The sequence below is a fragment of the Budorcas taxicolor genome, chromosome 1, assembly GCF_023091745.1.
Source record: "Budorcas taxicolor isolate Tak-1 chromosome 1, Takin1.1, whole genome shotgun sequence".
NCBI classification, from domain to species: domain Eukaryota; kingdom Metazoa; phylum Chordata; class Mammalia; order Artiodactyla; family Bovidae; genus Budorcas; species Budorcas taxicolor.
The window spans coordinates 69,791,423-69,810,988 of record NC_068910.1 but is presented as its reverse complement, the minus strand read 5'-3'; the positions used below and the strand labels follow the sequence as shown (position 1 = coordinate 69,810,988).

The 19,566-nt window shown below is 35.8% G+C and overlaps 1 protein-coding gene across 1 annotated transcript; it reads left to right on the top strand.

The window, feature by feature from the left end:
* Nucleotides 1-5,931: 5,931 nt before the first annotated feature.
* Nucleotides 5,932-13,004, top strand: LOC128052121 (keratin-associated protein 6-1). Its single transcript, XM_052644567.1, has 2 exons — nucleotides 5,932-5,945; nucleotides 12,731-13,004. Exons 1-2 carry the CDS (start codon nucleotides 5,932-5,934, stop codon nucleotides 13,002-13,004), a joined length of 288 nt encoding a protein of 95 aa, XP_052500527.1.
* Nucleotides 13,005-19,566: the final 6,562 nt, after the last annotated feature.

Below are 19,566 nucleotides of genomic sequence, written 5' to 3'. Positions count from 1 at the left end.
ATTGCAGCATGTCAGGCCTCCCTGTCCATCACCAACTCCCGGAGTTCACTCAAACTCACGTCCATCAAGTCAGTGATGCCATCCAGCCATCTCATCCTCTGGCATCCCCTTCTCCTCCTGCCCCCAATCACTCCCAGCATCAAGGTATTTTCCAATGAGTCGACTCTTCGCATGAGGTGGCCAAAGTACTGGAGTTTAAGCTTTAGCATCATTCCTTCCAAAGAACACCCAGGACTGATCTCCTTTAGAATGGACTGGTTGGATCTCCTTGCAGTCCAAGGGACTCTCAAGAGTCTTCTCCAACACCACAGTTCAAAAGCATTAATTCTTCAGTGCTCAGCTTTCTTCACAGTCAAACTCTCACATCCATACATGACTACTGGAAAAACCATAGCCTTGACTAGACAGACCTTTGTTGGCAAAGTAATGTCTCTGCTCTTGAATATGCTACCTAGGTTGGTTAAAACTTTTCTTCCAAAGAGTAAGCGTCTTTTAATTTCATGGCTGCAATCACCATCTGCAGTGATTTTGGAGCCCAAAAAAATAAAGTCTGACACTGTTTCCACTGTTTCCCCATCTATTTCCTACGAAGTGATGGGACCAGATGCCATGATCTTTGTTTTCTGAATGTTGTGCCTTAAGCCAACTTTTTGCTCTCCTCTTTCACTTTCATCAAGAGGCTTTTTAGTTCCTCTTCACTTTCTGCCATAAGGGTGGTGTCATCTGCATATCTGAGGTTATTGATATTTCTCCCAGCAATCTTGATTCCAGCTTGTGCTTCTTCCAGCCCAGCGTTTCTCATGATGTACTCTGCATAGAAGTTAAATAAATAGTGTGACAATATACAGCCTTGACGTACTCCTTTTCCTATTGGAACCAGTCTGTTGTTCCATGTCCAGTTCTGTTGCTTCCTGACCTGCATATAAGTTTCTCAAGAGGCAGGTCAGGTGGTCTGGTATTCCCATCTCTTTCAGAATTTTCCACAGTTTATTGTGATCCACAGTCAAAGGCTTTGGCACAGTCAATAAAGCAGAAATAAATGTTTTTCTGGAACTCTCTTGCTTTTTTGATCATCCAGTGGATGGTGGCATTAGTTAGAAGTAAAGAGGAGGGCATCACACCAGGCCATTGACATCGAGAGGAAGAAATCATAATGGCATCTTGATTGTTTACCTACCACTGATATCAAATGCTATGCATCCTTTCTGTTGGGAATCAAGCACTTTCCTCATTTGCAGTACTCTGGAACAATTTATAGGACATCAAATCATTTTATCTCTGAAAATTTGGTAGAATTTCCATGCATAATTATCGAGATCCAGAATATTTTGTAGGGTATTTCTATAATGATTTTTTCTGTTTCTCCCCAGGAAATCAGTCTCTTTATAACTGCTCAGTGTAAATGTATCAGTTCTAGTCATCTATATTCCCCTAAGAAATTATTTTTTGCATCCAGGGTTCAAATTTATACCTACAAAGATCTGCAAAGTAGATTCATAACATTTTTTAAACTTATTTACTTGTTTATTTTTCATTATTTCTAATTTTGTATAGACTTTTTCTTTTTCTTTTTTTTTCTTTTTTTCTTTTTCTCTTTCCCCCTTTGATCAAATTAGCAAATGATTTATAAATGCCAATCTTTTCAAATAATAATATTTTGAGTTTATTAAAAGCCAATTGCTTTTTTTCTGTTTTCTGTTTCATTAATTTCTGCTTAGCTGTTTATTACCTCCTTCTTTGCATTTCCTTTGCTTTACTTAATTGTTTTTATTTAAGGCTCTCTTAACCAAGATAAGTGACTTCCCTGGTGGCTCAGATGGTAAGGCGTCTGCCTACAATGTCGGAGACACAGATTCAATCCCTAGGTCAGGAAGATCTCCTGGAGAAGGAAATGGCAACCCACTCTAGTATTCTTGCCTGGAGAATCCCATGGATGGAGAAGCCTGGTAGGCTACAGTCCACAGGGTTGCAAAGAGTCGGACACGACTGAGCGACTTCACTCACAACCAAGATATTTTTTATGCTATTTCTTTCATCTTTCACTGACAAAAGTAGTTAGTGTTATAAATTTTCCCCAATTAGTGCGTGAATATTTTTCATCAATTTTCTTAATTACTATTTCCATTACCATTATTTATTTTGATATTCTGTGATCTCAGATTATATTCACTCTTTTTTCTGAGAGACGTTTAATCAAAGATTTAGTCACTAGGTGGACAGGATTTTCTGTCCCTTGTTTTGTTAACAACCTCTGCTGCTGCTGCTGCTGCTGCTGCTGCTAAGTTGCTTCAGTTGTGTCTGACTCTGTGCGACCCCATAGACTGCAGCCCACCTAACAACCTCTATCTTCATAGCAAAACAGTCTAAAAATATTTTCTGCATCACCTCTATATTAAAAATGGACAAATTTTTTTCCTTTTAATCAATTTTTATATATTTCTATGGAAACTTGAGAAGAAGGTTTTTTCTCTACTGTAAGTACATAGATGGACATATATCCATAATATCTACCTTATAAATTAAATTGTAGGTGTTCTCTCATTTCACTTATTTGTTTCTACTAGATATGCTTGTTCAGAGAGTGGTATATTAAAGCTTTTCATTGTTGATATGTTTCTATCTATATTTCCTAGATAGATAGATACATAGGTAGACAGATAGATATGAATTCTGTGTTCTGGTACAATTAATAAAATACCTGTGGGTATATCCTTTTTTAGGCATTGCTTTGGAGAATATATTTGAGGAAAGCTCCTAGACCACTCTCTTTTTCTTAAGTTAATGATAAAAATGCTGTTTAAATATTTAATGAAATTTACCATTGAAGTCATCAAAACCTAGAGTTTATTTTGTGGAAAGCTGTTTTGAATAATGTATTCACTTTCTTTATTAGATAAAATGCTGTTCAGATTTACTGATTAATTTTGGTGTTTTTAATTAAAAGAAACTTTCTATTTCATCCATGTTGTGGAATTTATTGGCATAACATCCTTTGTACTTATTCACCTATTATTTTTAGAGTCTGTTAGATTTTAAAGATGTTGATTCTATCATTCTTCAGATTGGTAATTTGTATTATCTCTCCTATATTCTTGATCAGTTTGTCCAGAGTTTATCAGTTTGGCCTACCAAACTTGTGTACTATTTTCTTTATGGCATGTCCTTTTTCTGTTGAATTGTTTCTACTTGTGTTTATTTTTCCTTCATCCTTTATAGTTAATTTTATATTACTTTCTAGCTGTTTAAATAAACTTTTATTGATTTTAAATATCTTTTTTCATAATATAATATTTTAAAACTGTAAATTTCCCTCTAATCACTTCTTCATTGGTAAGCCATTAATTTGGTACATTGCATTTCTTTATTAATCAATTTAAAATGTTTTCCAGTCTTCCATGTGATTTATTTTTTATTAATATACTTTTTGAAGGGAGTTTTTCTGAATCCCATAAGACTTTGCCCTAGGTACCTAGGTACCCAGGACTCTCCTATCCCGTCCAAGAGTCATCTTGGTAGTGAGGGGGGTAGGTGGGTGATCTCACTATGCCACTGCTCCACCAAGAGAAACACAGAGCCTGAGCCAGTGAAATTCTTTCTGCCCTTTCAAGTATCAGGAACCAGTGGGACAACCAGTGGTCAAGATAAAGCAAAGACATTAAAATAATGCTGCAGCAGTTCTGAAATTTATGAATCATAGTCCACAGAACCCCCATGTTGAACCTGAACAAGGTGACTGCCAACTTCAAAAGAGAGAGAGATTTAAATAGAACCGAGATGCTCTAAAAAATTTTCTCTCATACCATCACACCAAGAATCAACAAAATGACAACTTGAATAGAAAAAGATAGCCAACTGACTCTAACACTAAGTTAATCAAATTATCTAGCACAGATTTTAGAGTAGCCATCATAAAAATCTTTCAATAATTAAATGCTCTTGAAACAAACACAGACAAATGCACATATATATGCGCACATGTATACATATGTATAATGCAAACAGCTACCATTAGAAAGCTGGAGTACATACACCAATATCAGACTAACTAGACTTTAAAACAAAGAATTTTAATAGTGATAAAGATGAACCCTTTTTATGATAAATAGGGCAACCTATCAAGGAGATATAACAATTTAAAATTCATATGTACTAATAACAGAGCTAAAAAATTCATAAATCAAGAATGGACAGAACTGAAAGAGACTGCAATAAAAGTACATGGTTTTTCTAATATTCCATTTTGAATATTAGATAAAATAACTATATAGAAGATCATAATATAAATGGTTGAAGAAAATTATAAACCAACTAGACCTAACTATCAAAAGAATACCCAACTACACAGATTTCTTTCAAGTACACATATATAATATTCTCCAAGACAGACCATGTGTGTGGAGTGTGTGTGTGTGTGTTAGTCACTCAGTCATGTCTGACTCTTTGCAACCCCATGGACTGTAGCCCACCAGGTTCCTCTGTCCATGGAATTCTCCAGGCAAGAATATTGCACTGGATTGCATTTCCGGGCTCCAGAGATCTCCCTGACTCAATATTGAACCAAGTTTCCTGCATTGCAGGCAGATCCTTTACTGTCTGAGCCACCAAGGAAGTCTCAAGGTAGACCATGTGTAAGGACAAAAAGAGCCAATAAGTTTAAAAAAAATAAAATCAAGTGCATTTCCATGCATTTTTAACTGATGAAGGAAGGCATACCCACACAATTCTTCCCTCTAAATGCTTCCAAAAAATATGCATTTGGGACAGTTTAAGATTTTAGCAGTCTCATACTTTGACCCCCTATTCAGAAAGTAACTGTGAACAGACAGTTGTGCATATGTCATTTAAGCTACTCTAAATTCCAACATTAGTTACTAAAAACATATTTAAAACTCACTAATTTATATTTTATCATTTTTGATATTATTATTTATATCTAATAAATGGAGTGAATTAACTAAAGTTACCATAACAGATTTGCTGAACATTACCCAGACTATTAGGATCGAGGATACACTTTTCAGCCTGTATTCTTCATCTGGCCTATGTTTGAATGGTTGTAGCCTACCAAAGCCACTGCCTTGTTATGAAAAAATAACAGGTCTCTTCCCAAAAGACATGCAAAATATAGAATCTCAAATTCTATATTTTACTGTGACAATATAAAATGAAATTAATGAAATAAAGCCCTTTGTGCAGATACAATGCATAAGATGAGTTCAAGCACATAGCTGTTAATGAGAAAAAGACTAGTAATAATACAAAATTGAGAAGAAAAATTACATCTCCCAAAAAGTATCTTAAAATAGTATCAAGAAAGAATAGAGTTCTTAAGAATTAGCATGAAGTGGTGAAAATAGAGCTATCACTTTGCCTATATCTTTAGTGAAATTTTAGTTGATCAAAGACTTTGATGATATCAAAGTACATAATAGAAGCCCTTGGATATGCTCATGAAAACATATATTAGAAAAGCAGTGGTTGAATATAACCATCCATGCACCAAAATTGTCTACTGTAGATAGTGAAAGTGTCAACAATCTCATATATTCATATGCTCACATACAATCTGAAGAAAGCTAGATTAAAGAATATATATGGAAATGGTAAAGGTGTGAAAACAGAGTATCTTTAATGAAAAATGAATTTAGATATATTTTACCAAAAGCAATTGCTCAAAAATTGTTTATATTCAATCATACAATACTAACATGGATTACATGAATAACTTTATAATTTTTGGATTCATGCAATTTAATCATAAAAGATCTAATGTTGTATGGTAGTCTAAGACTCAGTAGTCATTGTTTGAATATCCCTCCTTGTTATAAATAATGCAGGAAGTACACACTGTGCCTTATAAGACCATGTTTTGAATAGACAAGCAATTTCAAATTTCTCAGAAGCCAGAAGACCAGTATCTTCCATAGCAGTATGGACAATAGCAGGTATATACACAGCCACCATAGCCACATCCATAGCAACATCCCAGGCCACCGTAGCCAGAGCCTAGGCCACCATAGTAGTTGTTGTAGAAGCTCATGATGTGAGGAGAAGCCTCAGTTGAAGAACAGATTTTGTTTCAAGAGTTTTAAGTTGACAATTTGCACAGCACCTTATACACCAACTAAGAGGTATGTGGGGCAACCACAGTCACTGTTGCACTCATATTTCAAGCTAATTAGCATTAAAACCATCTCAAGAACTCTTCATAACCAGTATATCCAAAACAAGACAACTGTGCTGTGTGTCAAGATGCCTATCATGAAACCATATGCTTTTAAAAGAAGATTTTTTTCTAATTCAATGGCTTATTTCAGGTTTCAAGTTCTAACTATGTTGCTAGACATCATGAGATCATGTAACCAACACAGATTCTACATGTTAAAAATTAGTTTCATTTAATAATACCCTCCTTCTATCTGCATACACACAGATATACTTGGGAACAAAAACAAAACATACTTGGGAACAAAAGTATGGCTTCACAGTGGTAAGAACAATGGAAAAGTTGTGGAGGAGACTTGGAAAAAGACATACGGAAGATGTAGATAAGACAAGTTCATTTCTAAATCCTTGAGTGATTAATATATTTTATTACTTTTTGTGGAGCAATATTATTCACTTTGATTTATACTTCATATGAAAAAGGCCATGGTAGAATCCCTGAAGTTTAAAGCCATGAACCATAATTATGTAGAAATAGAAATACTTATTCTATTACTACTTTAAGATCAAAAATCTATTCCAGAGACTTTCAAATGTTTACTGATATTATGAAACTCCTCCTACACCCAATATAATACCCAATCTCTTCTGACATCTTGGCTTAAACATATAACTTCAGCTTTGTTATGAGCAAACAGACAAACTAAAATTGAAGAATAAACTACAAGACATTTGGCTCTTTGAATCTGTCAGTATCATAAAAGAAAGACTGAAAAGCTCTCACCAATTGGAGGAGATGAAAGAAATAAGATCACCAAAAGCCATGTAGGAACTGGGACTGGATCCTGGAGCAGAAAACAGACAATAATGGCAAAAATGTGAAATTCAAGTAAAATATGTAGATTACTTAAGAATATTGTACCAGGTTAATTTCCTAATTTTGTACTTGGTTATTAAAGATATTACCATAGGTATAACTGGGTAAAGGGTATATTTTTGCTACTTTTGATAACTAAAATTATTTCAAAATAGAAAAGTGACAAAGAATTTTTAGATGTCCCAGATTATATTGATTTGGAAATTTGTTAATTCTATTGTACATAAAGCTCTTGAGTATCAATTGTATGTTAGGGATTGTTATGAGCAAAATGGATGGTGCAATGAACAGGACAGACAAGATACATTTCATTGTGGATCTTACTCTCTGGACTGAGCATCAGCAGAAAATAGAGGCAGATATTTGAAAGCAAATTCTTAAGGTGAATGAGATCATTTCTGATAGGGTTAAGTCTATTTAAATAATGAGGCAAGGAAAGGGGTAAGGTAAATTTAAGAACTCTTGGTAAGAGAGTTTCCAGATTAGATGGTCAGTTCAGTTCAGTTGCTCAGTTATGTCTGACTCTGTGGCTCCATGGACTGCAGCATGCCAGGCCTCCCTGTCCATCACCAACTTCCAGAGTTTACTCAAACTCATGTCCATTGATGGAGAAGGCAATGGCACCCCACTCCAGTACTCTTGCCTGGAGAGTCCCCTGGATAGAGGAGGGGGACTGCAGTCCACGGGGTCGCTAACAGTTGGACACGACTGAGTGACTTCACTTTCACTTTTCACTTTCATGCATTGGAGAAGGAAATGGCAACCCACTGCAGTGTTCTTGCCTAGAGAATCCCAGGGATGAGGGAGCCTGGTGGGCTGCCGTCTATGGGGTCACACAGAGTCGGACACTACCAAAGCGACTTAGCAGCAGCAGCATGTTCATCGAATTGGCGAAGCCATCCAACCATCTCATCCTCTCTCGTCTCCTTCTCTTCCTGCCTTCAATTTTTCCCAGCATCAGGGTCTTTTCAAATGAGTCAACTCTTCCCATCAGGTGGCCAAGTATTGGAGTTTCAGCTTCAGCATCAGTCCTTCCAGTGAATATTCAGGGCTGATTTCCTTTAGGATGGACTGGTTGGATCTCCTTTCAGTCCAAGGGACTCTCAAGAGTCTTCTCCAACACAACAGTTCAAAAACATCAGTTCTTCAGTGTTCAGCTTTCTTTATAGTCCAAAATCCATACATGACTATTGGAAAAACCAGTCAGGGAAATCCTATTGGAAAGATCCAAGGGAAGAGAAGATTCTAGCCTTTTGCTATTATTTGCAGAGGATCAGTGACCCAAAGGCAGAGATTTTAAGCTGGAAACAAACTGGGTACATCTGAACAGAAGAAAGGTTGTTAACTTATGCATACTGTATGGAGAAGAGTGCCCTCGAGACTAAAACAGGGCAGATCATAAAGGCTGTGCTTTCTGTGGTTCGGGTTTACAGATACAGCAAATACAGGCACTGGACACTCAGATACATTTAATTTTCAGATAAATTATTTTTTGTACATACATATACTGTGTGATACCTGGGAAATTCAATATTCTGAGGTTTAATAATTCAAAATTCAAATTTAAATGGTGCCTGGTATAGTCTAGCAACCTTAATGCAGAAAGACATGAATGGATAAACCACTGGGAGAGGTCTAACCTGACTTAGGTCTTACATGCTTTAAAATGTAGCAAAAAACCAAAGGGGCTTTGAGGGTATGAAGAAACAGGAACTCATTTTCATTCTGTTAAATTACGATGACCATTAACAATCAAAGGAGATGTCAAGGGATCGTTTGAATATATACCAGAACTGAAAATGTCAATTGAGATTAATTGGCTAAAGTAACATTTCCAGTTATGCACGCAAAGAGAATTTAAATAGAAACTATAAAAGGAGCAAACAGCTAACTGGGCACCTTCATATTTGAGAAAAAAATAGTCTGAAAAAGTGAAAAGAGAAAGGCTATGGAAAAGAAGCAATTGGGTATACTGCAATTGAATCAGATGTGAGTGGTAGGGTATAAGTAAGGGTTGGAGAGTGCTTTAGGAATGAAAACGGAAGCTGGGGAACCCGAATGCTACTCAGAGACAGTGAAAAGAAGTGGACCAAGAAAAAAAGGGATAAAGAGAATAAGAACAACCATAGAAATATTGATTTATGGGATATTTTGCCAAGAAGTAGAACAAAATAGGATATCAGCAGGAAAGGACTGAGGAGAGAAAGAGGGCTTTTTATCTGTTTTTGATTTTGAGATGTACTTAAGAACAGAATAGAGTACAGAAAGTTACACCAGGAAAAAAAAAATTTAAGAGGAATCCCATAGAGTACAATGCTCTCTGTTGTGACTAGAGAGAAAGGAACTCAGTGCTATTAAAGAAACAAATTAAATCCAGGAATTAAACTCTATGAAGAAGCAACACAGTAGTTGTTATTGGGGACATTATTTTGTCCAAAATAACGATGTCTTTTGTAACCCACTTTAATCAAATACCTTCCTTTTTAAAAAGTTAATTGTATTTTTTTAAAAACTGAGAGACAATTTTAGTCATATCAATTTCAGATGATGTTTTAAGAACTTAGATAACCTAGAGAAAGACTGATCATCATTCTATTTTAATGAGCTTTTTCTGGAAACTTATTTTGTTATCTCTCGATTGACTCTGCATTGTCATAGTTGAGGTTACATTAATCATTTGTTCAGGAAATTTGAAAATGATATAGTAAAGATGTTTTGTAATACCAATATCTCAACCCAGCAAAAGGTGAACAAAAGTCACAATCAATTCAGTTCAGCTAAGTCTCTCAGTTGTGTCTGACTCTTTGTGACCCCATGAATTGCAGCACGCCAGGCCTCCCTGTCCATCACCAACTCCCGGAGTTCACTCAGACTCACGTCCATCAAGTCGGTGATGCCATCCAGTCATCTCATCCTCGGTTGTCCCCTTCTCCTCCTGCCCCCAATCCCTCCCAGCATCAGAGACTTTTCCAATGTGTCAACTCTTCGCATGAGATGGCCAAAGTACTGGAGCTTCAGGTTCAGCATCAGTCCTTCCAATGAACACCCAGGACCGATCTTCAGAATGGACTGGTTGGATCTCCTTGAAGCCCAAGGGACTCTCAAGAGTCTTCTCCAACACCACAGTTCAAAAGCATCAATTTTTTGGCTCTCAGCCTTCTTCACAGTCCAACCCTCACATCCATCCATGACCACTGGAAAAACCATAGCCTTGACTAGATGGACCTTTGTTGGCAAAGGAATGTCTCTGCTTTTGAATATGCTATCTAGGTTGGTCATAATATTCCTTCCAAGGAGTAAGTGTCTTTTAATTTCATGGCTGCAATCACTATCTGCAGTGATTTTGGAGCCCCCAAAAATAAAGTCTGACACTGTTTCCACTGTTTCCCCATCTATTTCCCATGAAGTGTTGGGACCAGATGCCATGATCTTCGTTTTCTGAATGTCGAGCTTTAAGCCAACTTTTCACTCTCCTCCTTCACTTTCATCAAGAGGCTTTTTAGTTCCTCTTCCCTTTCTGCCATAAGGGTGGTATCATCTGCATATCTACTGTATTGATATTTCTCCCGGCAATCTTGATTCCAGCTTGTGCTTCTTCCAGCCCAGCATTTCTCATGATGTACTCTGCATATAAGTTAAATAAGCAGGGTGACAATATATAGCTTTGACATACTCCTTTTCCTATTTGGAACCAGTCTGTTGTTCCATGCCCAGTTTTAACTGTTGCTTCCTGACCTGCATATAGGTTTCTCAAGAGGCAGGTCAGGTGGTCTGGTATTCCCATCTCTTGAAGAACTTTCCACAGTTTATTGTGATCCACACAGTCAAAGGCTTTGGAATAGTCAAGAAAACATAAATAGATGTTTTTCTGGAACTCTCTTGCTTTTTTGATGATCCAATGGATGTTGGCAATTTGATCTCTGGTTCCTCTGCCTTTTCTAAAACCAGCTTGAACATCTGGAAGTTCACGGTTCATGTATTGCTGAAGCCTGGCTTGGAGAATTTTGAGCATTACTGTACTAGAGTCAGATGAGGGCAATTTTGTGGTAGTTTAATGCTATGTCTATTTTACATAAGTGAGCCTACCAAATATACACATGGAAACAACATTCAAAAACACATCTTGAATGAATGATAATTGTGTTTGGCTAGACTCTTAGTATAAAAACACTCCGTTTTACTAAGAAGCATTTCTGACTCATTAAATGTACCTCTCAAGAATAAGAATGTTTTTAAAAAATCTCATGGTTTTATTCTTTTCATCTCCAGAGGAGATTTTACTAAAATACAGGGTGTGTCCAATATCTTATACTCTCTGTCCTTGCCTAAATTTATGAGAGGATTATAAAAATAATATTTTGACTCAGAAATATCATTTGAATAATAGAAATCCACTGATAGATTACACATAGATGATGGATCATGTTACCTCCCAATGCACATCCTTTTAAGGATACAAAGTACAGTTTAACTATAATAAGAAACTTTTCTCACTTTTCTTGTGCCTCCCAATGGGAGGAATTGTCACACTAATTTTAATTAAGTGAGCAATAATACTAGGTATATGCAAGGGAACTCAGTATGACTGGTTCAAAACAAATTTAATAATTGAACACATTGATGGCACCCCACTCCAGTACTGTTGCCTGGAAAATCCCATGGATGGAGGAGCCTGGTAGGCTGCAGTTCATGGGGTCACTAAGAGTCGGACATGACTGAGCGACTTCACTTTCATGTTTCACTTTCATGCATTGGAGAAGGAAATAGCAACGCACTCCAGTGTTCTTGCCTGGAGAGTCCCAGGGCTGGGGGAGCCTGGTGCACTGCCATCTCTGGGGTCACACAGAGTTGGACATGACTGAAGAGACTTAGCAGCAGCAGTAGCAGCATGTTGATTAGGGACTTGGTTTAGCACGTTAATAAACATAAATATGTTAGTATATTGGATATTTTCTTAGAATATTAATCTAATACTAATGAACAAACTAATTTGTATAACTGTATATTCAATTTAGAAAAACAAGTGGAGAAATCAGATTTCAAGAAATAACTCCTTTTTGCAGTCCTTCAATAGAAATTGAGCATAAATGTGAATTAGTCATTGGCATAGACAGAAAAATATAATACATTTTGCTCAGACTTGGTTTACTGGAAACTTTAACTGGTTGAATTATGATCAACATCATGGGAACAAAAGATACATTATAGTTTCAATATAGGAAAGAAACTGAATCACTGAAGAGGAAAATTTGGATCAAGAAGATAAGAATCTTTGAGTAAAAAGAAGTTGTTAGTCTTAAGAAAAAAATTTTAACGTTTGGTGAAACAAATTGAGGTCAAGAGCAAATAAGATTAAGACCAACAAATAGATTTCTCACTATACTGAAGGTGCTAGGTGGTTAAAATGAAATGTGTGATCTGGGACAGGACTGCGTAGGTGTGAGTCTCATTCAACTCCTTAACTGGATAAGAGGAATCTAAACTGAGATGTCAGCACAGCAAGCCTGCTGAATTTCTCTGAGGTTTCATCTTTGGTTGTGAACAACAAGCTAATTAGATCAGTCATAAAGTTAGCCAATGGCATGAAGGTGTGGTGGGTCACACCCACACTGAGGGCATATAAAAGGCCCTCCGCAGGGAGAAATGTCCACACTCAAGTGACACTTCTACTCTCCTTCTCTACCCGAGAACAACCTCAACAACCAACACCATGTGTGGCTACTACGGAAACTACTATGGCGGCCTCGGCTGTGGAAGCTACGGCTATGGAGGCCTGGGCTGTGGCTATGGCTCCTGCTACGGCTCTGGCTTCCGCAGGCTGGGCTGTGGCTATGGCTGTGGCTATGGCTTTGGCTCCCGCTCTCTCTGTGGAAGTGGCTATGGCTATGGCTCCCGCTCTCTCTGTGGAAGTGGCTATGGATGCGGCTCTGGCTATGGCTCTGGCTTTGGCTACTACTATTGAGGATGCCACGGAAGACTCTCATCCTCTATACCTGGACACCAGGATTCACCAGTTCTGAATGAACCTCATACATTCTTCATCCTGCTAAAGACTTGCCTTCCGGTGCCCTCTACATCTGATACACCAACCCTTCCCTTTTTGCATTTGATGTCAAAAGAGTGGAAGAATGTGAAATTCATTTGAGAACTCTAGTCATGATCTCTCATTAGAATGATGCCATCACAGAAACTCTCTTTTGACTTCCATGCAGAAGACTTTTCTCTATTTTCCTAATAAACTTGTTCAATATGGAATCATAAACCTGTTTGTTTGTTTGTTTCTTTTTTTTTTTCTCATTTTAAATGCATTATTTATCATTTGGGGCTTCCCTGGGTGGATCAGTGGTTAAGAACTCACCTGCCAATACAGGAGACATAGGTTCAATCCTTGGATCAGGAAGATCCCCTGGAGAAAGAAATGGCAACCCACTTCAGTATTCTTGCCTGGGAAATCCCATGGACAGAGGAGCTTGGTGGGCTACAGCTCAAAGAATCATAAAAGGAGTCAGACACAATTTAGCAACTAAGCAACACAAAACAATGTGTCTTTTTGGTTTTCTTTTTTTTCCTTTTTTGAATTAAAGAAAATAATTTTCTTCTTTAGAGAATAGCTTCTTTTAGTATTTCTACTTTAATTGCTTTACCAAAGTTTTGACTTGTAACATAAGAATGTAGTGGTCTTAAAGCCTTCAGTGTTCTGCTCTGGTAAAGCAGTGATCTGTGCTGCTGGTCCATCATGAGGATTAAAAAAATTGACGTTTGCCAATGTAGGTAAGCATTGCCTGGATACAGTGTGTATTCCAAGCGAATTATTCCAAAATCTACATCTATGTGGAGTCCTTTAGAAAATACAATGCTGATATATAGTTATCAAACTCTAATTTCAGTTTTAGGTATATTTAAACAAAAAGTGTTTCCTATGCTTGTCCAGCACAAGAAGTAAAGAAATTTTAACCTACCCTGCCTTCACCAAACTTTTAAATGCCTTGAACTATAATTGTGTGTTGTTTTTTTTTTAAGTGACACCTTTTCTAACATCCACTGTGTATTTCAGTTTACAACCATTTAATAGAATCTGATATTCTTACTATCTGACATATATTAATTAATATATTTTATTTATCCCCTCTTTGTTACCCAGAGTTTGCACACTTTTTGCATTCTGTTATTTAAATTTTTTTTTTTTTACCTTCTATGTTCAGGTTCACATTTTCAGGCAGGAAATTTAGGCTTTGAAAAATAAATCACTGCAGATTTTGGTACTCCAAGAATAATATTTTTTAGATATAAATTCATTTCTCTTAAAATTTAATTTTAAAAAATTTAAATTCCTCAATTAAGTATAGAAAGTAATATTATGAGTACCTAAAACTGTCCACCTAGATTGATTTGGCAGTTTTTAATATTTTGCTAGTTTTGTTTCCTCTGTCTTTCTCTTTCTTCCTCTATCTCTCTCTTTCTCTGTGTCTCTCTTCCTACACACACATACACACACATTCACGTGCTCAAGCACCCAAACATTATTTCTGAAACATCTGAAAATAGGTTGCAAACTTCATGACACTTCATTCTTAAATGAATACAATAAGATATGTCAGTGTAGTTGTGACTGACTCTGCCACAAAGATGAGCCTCTCCTGCCAGGCTCATCTGTCCATGGGATTTGCCAGGCAAGAAAAGTGGAGTGAGTTGCCATTTCCTTCCCCAGTGGTAAGATATGGCTCCTACATAACCAAAATACCATTATCACAAAAAGAAATATAGTTCTGATACAATTCTGTTATCTAATTCTTAGTCTTCCCGACCCAGGGATCAAATCCGAGTCTCTGGCATCTTCTTCATTGGCAGGTCAGGTGGGTTCTTTACCATTAACGCCACATGGGAAGCCCATATAATTCATAATCTAAGTTTAATTTTTTCAATTTTTGTAGCTTTATTTTTGATACAGAATCCAGTTTGTACAAATCATCATATTTTGCAATTTATGGTCTGTTGTAATCTAACAGTTCATAAAACCTAGAGCATTTCCACAGGCTTTTGTGATTTCATGGTGTTAATACATGAATACATTTTTTAACATTCTGAGACAATCATTCACTAATGGTTAGATGGCATCACTGACTCAATGGAGATGAAGTTGAGTAAACTCCAGAAGTGGTGATGGACAGGGAAGTCTGTCGTGCTATGGTCCATGGGGTCGTGAAGAGTTAGACACAACTGAGCGACTAAACTGAACTGAACTGAGACTATGTCACCATCAGTTTTTCTATGATTGTATCAATTATAATAATCATATATTTCTTAAACCAATATTTCCAAAAATAAACTTAAGATCATTACACATGTCAAAAATTAAGCTTATAGTTCAATCAAGTATTGAGTGTGTATAATGTAGAATGCCCTCAGCTAACAAACAACCCTCACAAGAGATCATGCCTGCTTCCAGGCCCCAATGATTGATTAGAGTGGGGGTATAATAACATTCCTTGTTCAACCCCAGTAACTGTTGGGACACCCCCTTTCCACAGTCCCACAGATGGTTTCCTGAGGTTTCCACTGACTGCCATGTCAACTCAACTTTCCCCTCTATCAAAATCTGCTTTTTTCTCTTTCTTTTCACAATATTCACTCAAGAATAGATTGCTCCAATAAAGCTCTTAGAGAAAACTAATCTACTTAAGGTCCTGTAGTGCATTCAGTTATCATGCTGCCTAGTATTTTTGATAATCTTAAATTTTTTGTAGATTATAGGAATTTTTTTTCTTTTAGAGTATTCTTCAGTTTAGCTTTAAAGTATCTCATGATGAGAACAAGATTATGAATTATGTCAAAATAGTGAATAGGTTTGCTTTTATTTAAATCTATTTTTTGGCACTTGATTTCCTTCATCACTTACAGTAACTTTGCAACTTGATCAGTTGTAAATATTAGATTCTTCTGCTCAAAAGTTACTTTTATTACTTTTTTTCAATTAAGAAGTATTTTGGTAGAGATGTTTTGTGACTGTATAAATATTCCATTCATATGCCAAAGTTTAAATTTTATCATTTATTTTCCTTTATTGCCTAATTATTTATTATGATGGATTGCAAATGTTGGTTTTTCTGATTTTCATTGTATTTTTTCAAATGCATTAATTAGCATTCTACTGAAAGCAAGTTTTTCTTTCTACTCGATTGTTCAATTACATGGGTCTAAATTCATGGATTTCTATTATAAATAATCCATCATTATTATAATAGGGATAGCAATTCCCAGACTGTCTCATCAATTAAAAAGTACATATAATTATGTCGCACTAAGATTTAGGTGGTGCCTATAATATGTTGCAAATGATGCAACTTCTTTGAACTTGGCATTCTTACATAAAAATTACAAACTAATCTAGGATTTTTGTGAACACTAAGTGGGTTAAAACATGTAAAGCACTTAGCTCATGCTTGGAATTTAATAAATGCTTTGTATGTGCTATCATTTACTATTGTATGCACTATTTTCTCTTTTTTTTCTATGTCTTTGATTATCTAAGAATATTCTGTTTATCTCACCTGATATTATTCATAGAATTCTACATCAAAACTTTGAATAACTTTTTAATTATTGTGTTAAAGTCATATTAACTAAAGTTTCAGTTATTTACCATAGGGCAATCACTGCGCAAAATACCTTATGTGCATTATCTCACATTACTCTCAGAACAACCATAAGATGTGGTAAAACTCTCCATTTTACAACATTCAAAAAGGAAGGATATAAAGTAACTTACTCAAGTGGCAGGTCTCATAACTAAACTTTTTTTCCTCATTGTATATAAATATAAAATATTATTTTCTGGCCTAGATATTTTCTCCAGAAAAGGCAAAGGAGCACTCATCATTTCCTTTTATTTTTGAGTGTAAAACTTGAAACCATGGGGAAAAAAATTTATAATTTAAACAAAGAATTTTTAAAATGTACAAAATATTAATATAAAAGAGAAAGAAAAGTTCAGTCTTTTTCAGGCCTAGTGTTCCAGAATTTCAAACTATTTGTTGCTAGTCTACAGTCTCATGAAGCTCAGTGATAACATTTGGCTTTTAGCAGTAAGCAATCTCTCACATGAAAATGAGATAAATCCTTAAAGAAAAAGAATGGATTGAGAGAAGCAGTAATATTAATAAAAAGAGAAGTTCAAGGTCAAGATGTAATACTATGATCTGTTGAATGTCAATAAAAAAGAAGGCAAAATTATTGTTTTTCTGGAGCAGGCCAGAGTTTGTCAATAAAAATGGTATTTACTGCCATAAAGATTAGTTACAAAGGGCAATTTAAAGAAACTATGAGTAAGGATTTGAGGATGAGATAAATGAGTCTGTTAATGACCCACTAACTGGCTCAGATGTGGTGAAACAAAGCATATCTCCTCAATGCTTGTGAAGTCATCCCTAAAACCTATAGTCAACAGATTACTCCTATTGGTCCTGAAAAATTAGCCAATAGCATGAGTGTTTATGGTGGATCACACAAACAATGAGGACATATAAAAGGCCTTCTGCAGGCAGAAATATCCACGATCAAGTGACACCTATACTCTCCTCCACCCAAGAACAACCTCAACAACCAACACCATGTGTGGCTACTACGGAAACTACTATGGCAGCCTCGGCTGTGGAAGCTACGGCTCTGGAGGCCTGGGCTGTGGCTATGGCTCCTGCTATGGCTCTGGCTTCCGCAGGCTGAGCTGTGGCTATGGCTGTGGCTGTGGCTTTGGCTACTACTATTGAGGATGCCATGGAAGACTCTCACCCTCCAATTTTCCAGTTCTGGACCCCAAAATTCTCTGCCTCACCCTCAGATGATGCACAACACTACAGACTTCTGATATGATTTGCTAAAGGCCTGAATGTCACTTGATATCTGGAAGAATATGAAATTCACCTTATGAACTCATTTTCCTCTTCACATTGAGATGATTTTGGTATAGATTCATTTTCATAATTTTATCCTAAATTTGTTTCTATTTTCCTAATAAATTGTGAATAAATGGGCAAAAGAAAACTTTTTATCATTTTTGTCTATTTATTATGCACAATCTACCTTTTATTTTTTGGTTGTTATCAGGGTAACAATTATTTTCCTTTGGCAAATACTTTTTCTCAATATTTATTTATTTTTGCTGTACTAATATCTAGATTTGTAACTTCAGAAAAGTCTGTGATGCTAACAATGAGAAACAGAGAAGTTAAGGAAATAATTCCATTCACCAGTGAGACAAAAAGAATAAAATACTTAGGAATAAATTCACCAAAAGAAACAAAAGACCTATATATAGAAAACTATAAAACACTGATGAAAGAAATCAAAGATGACACAAATAGATGGAGAAATATACTATTTTCATGGATTGGAAGATTCAATATAGTGAAAATGAGTATACTACCCAAAGCAATCTGTAGATTCAATGCAATTCCTATCAAACTACAAATGGCATTTTTCACAGAAGTAGAACAAAAAATTTCACAATTTGTATGGAAATACAAAAGACCTCGAATAGCCAAAACAATCTTGAGAAAGAAGAATGGAACTGGAGAAATCAACCTGCCTAACTTCAGACTATACTACAAAGCTACAGTTATCAAGACAGTATGGTACTGATATGAAGACAGAAATATAGATCGAAGGAACAAAATAGAAAGCCCAGAGATAAATCCACACACCTATGGACACCTTATCTTTGACAAAAGAGGCAAGAATATGCAATGCAGAAAACACAATCTCTTTAACAAGTGGTGCTGGGAAAACTGGTCAGCCACCTGTAAAAGAATGAAACTAGAACACTTTCTAACACCATACACAAAAATAAACTCAAAATGGATTAAAGATCTAAATGTAAGACCAGAAACTATAACACTCCTAGAGGACAACATAGGCAAAGCACTCTCTGACATAAATCACAGCAGGATCCTCTAGGACTCACCTTCCAGAGTAATGGAAATAAAAGCAAAAATAAACAAATTGTACCTAGTTAAACTTAAAAGCTTTTGCACAATGAAGGAAAGTATAAGCAAGGTGAAAAGACAGCCTTCAGAATGGGATAAAGTAAAGTTATTAACCTCAAATTAAAATTAATTATATATATATTATATATATATATTTATATATATATATACATATATAATTATTTATATATATATAAAAGAAAAGTCTGTGATGACCTAGAGGAGTGAGATGGGGAGGCGGGTTTGGACAGAAGCTCAAAATGATAGAGATATATATATACTTATGGCTGATTCACATTGTTGTTCAGCAGAAACCAACATAACATTGTAAAACAATTATCCTCCAATTAAAAATAACTCGAAAAGAAAGTGAATTTTGTAAATCTCAGTTTCTTGTCTGAAAGGACTTTTTTTCTTATTATGAATTTAGCTCTTCATAATTTTTGCTTCATAGATGGATATAGTTTTTCAATTGGTACTTCAGGCTGCCTCCAGTCTCAAGAGAAATCTAGCATATTGGGCTGAAGTTGACATTCCCCTATATGA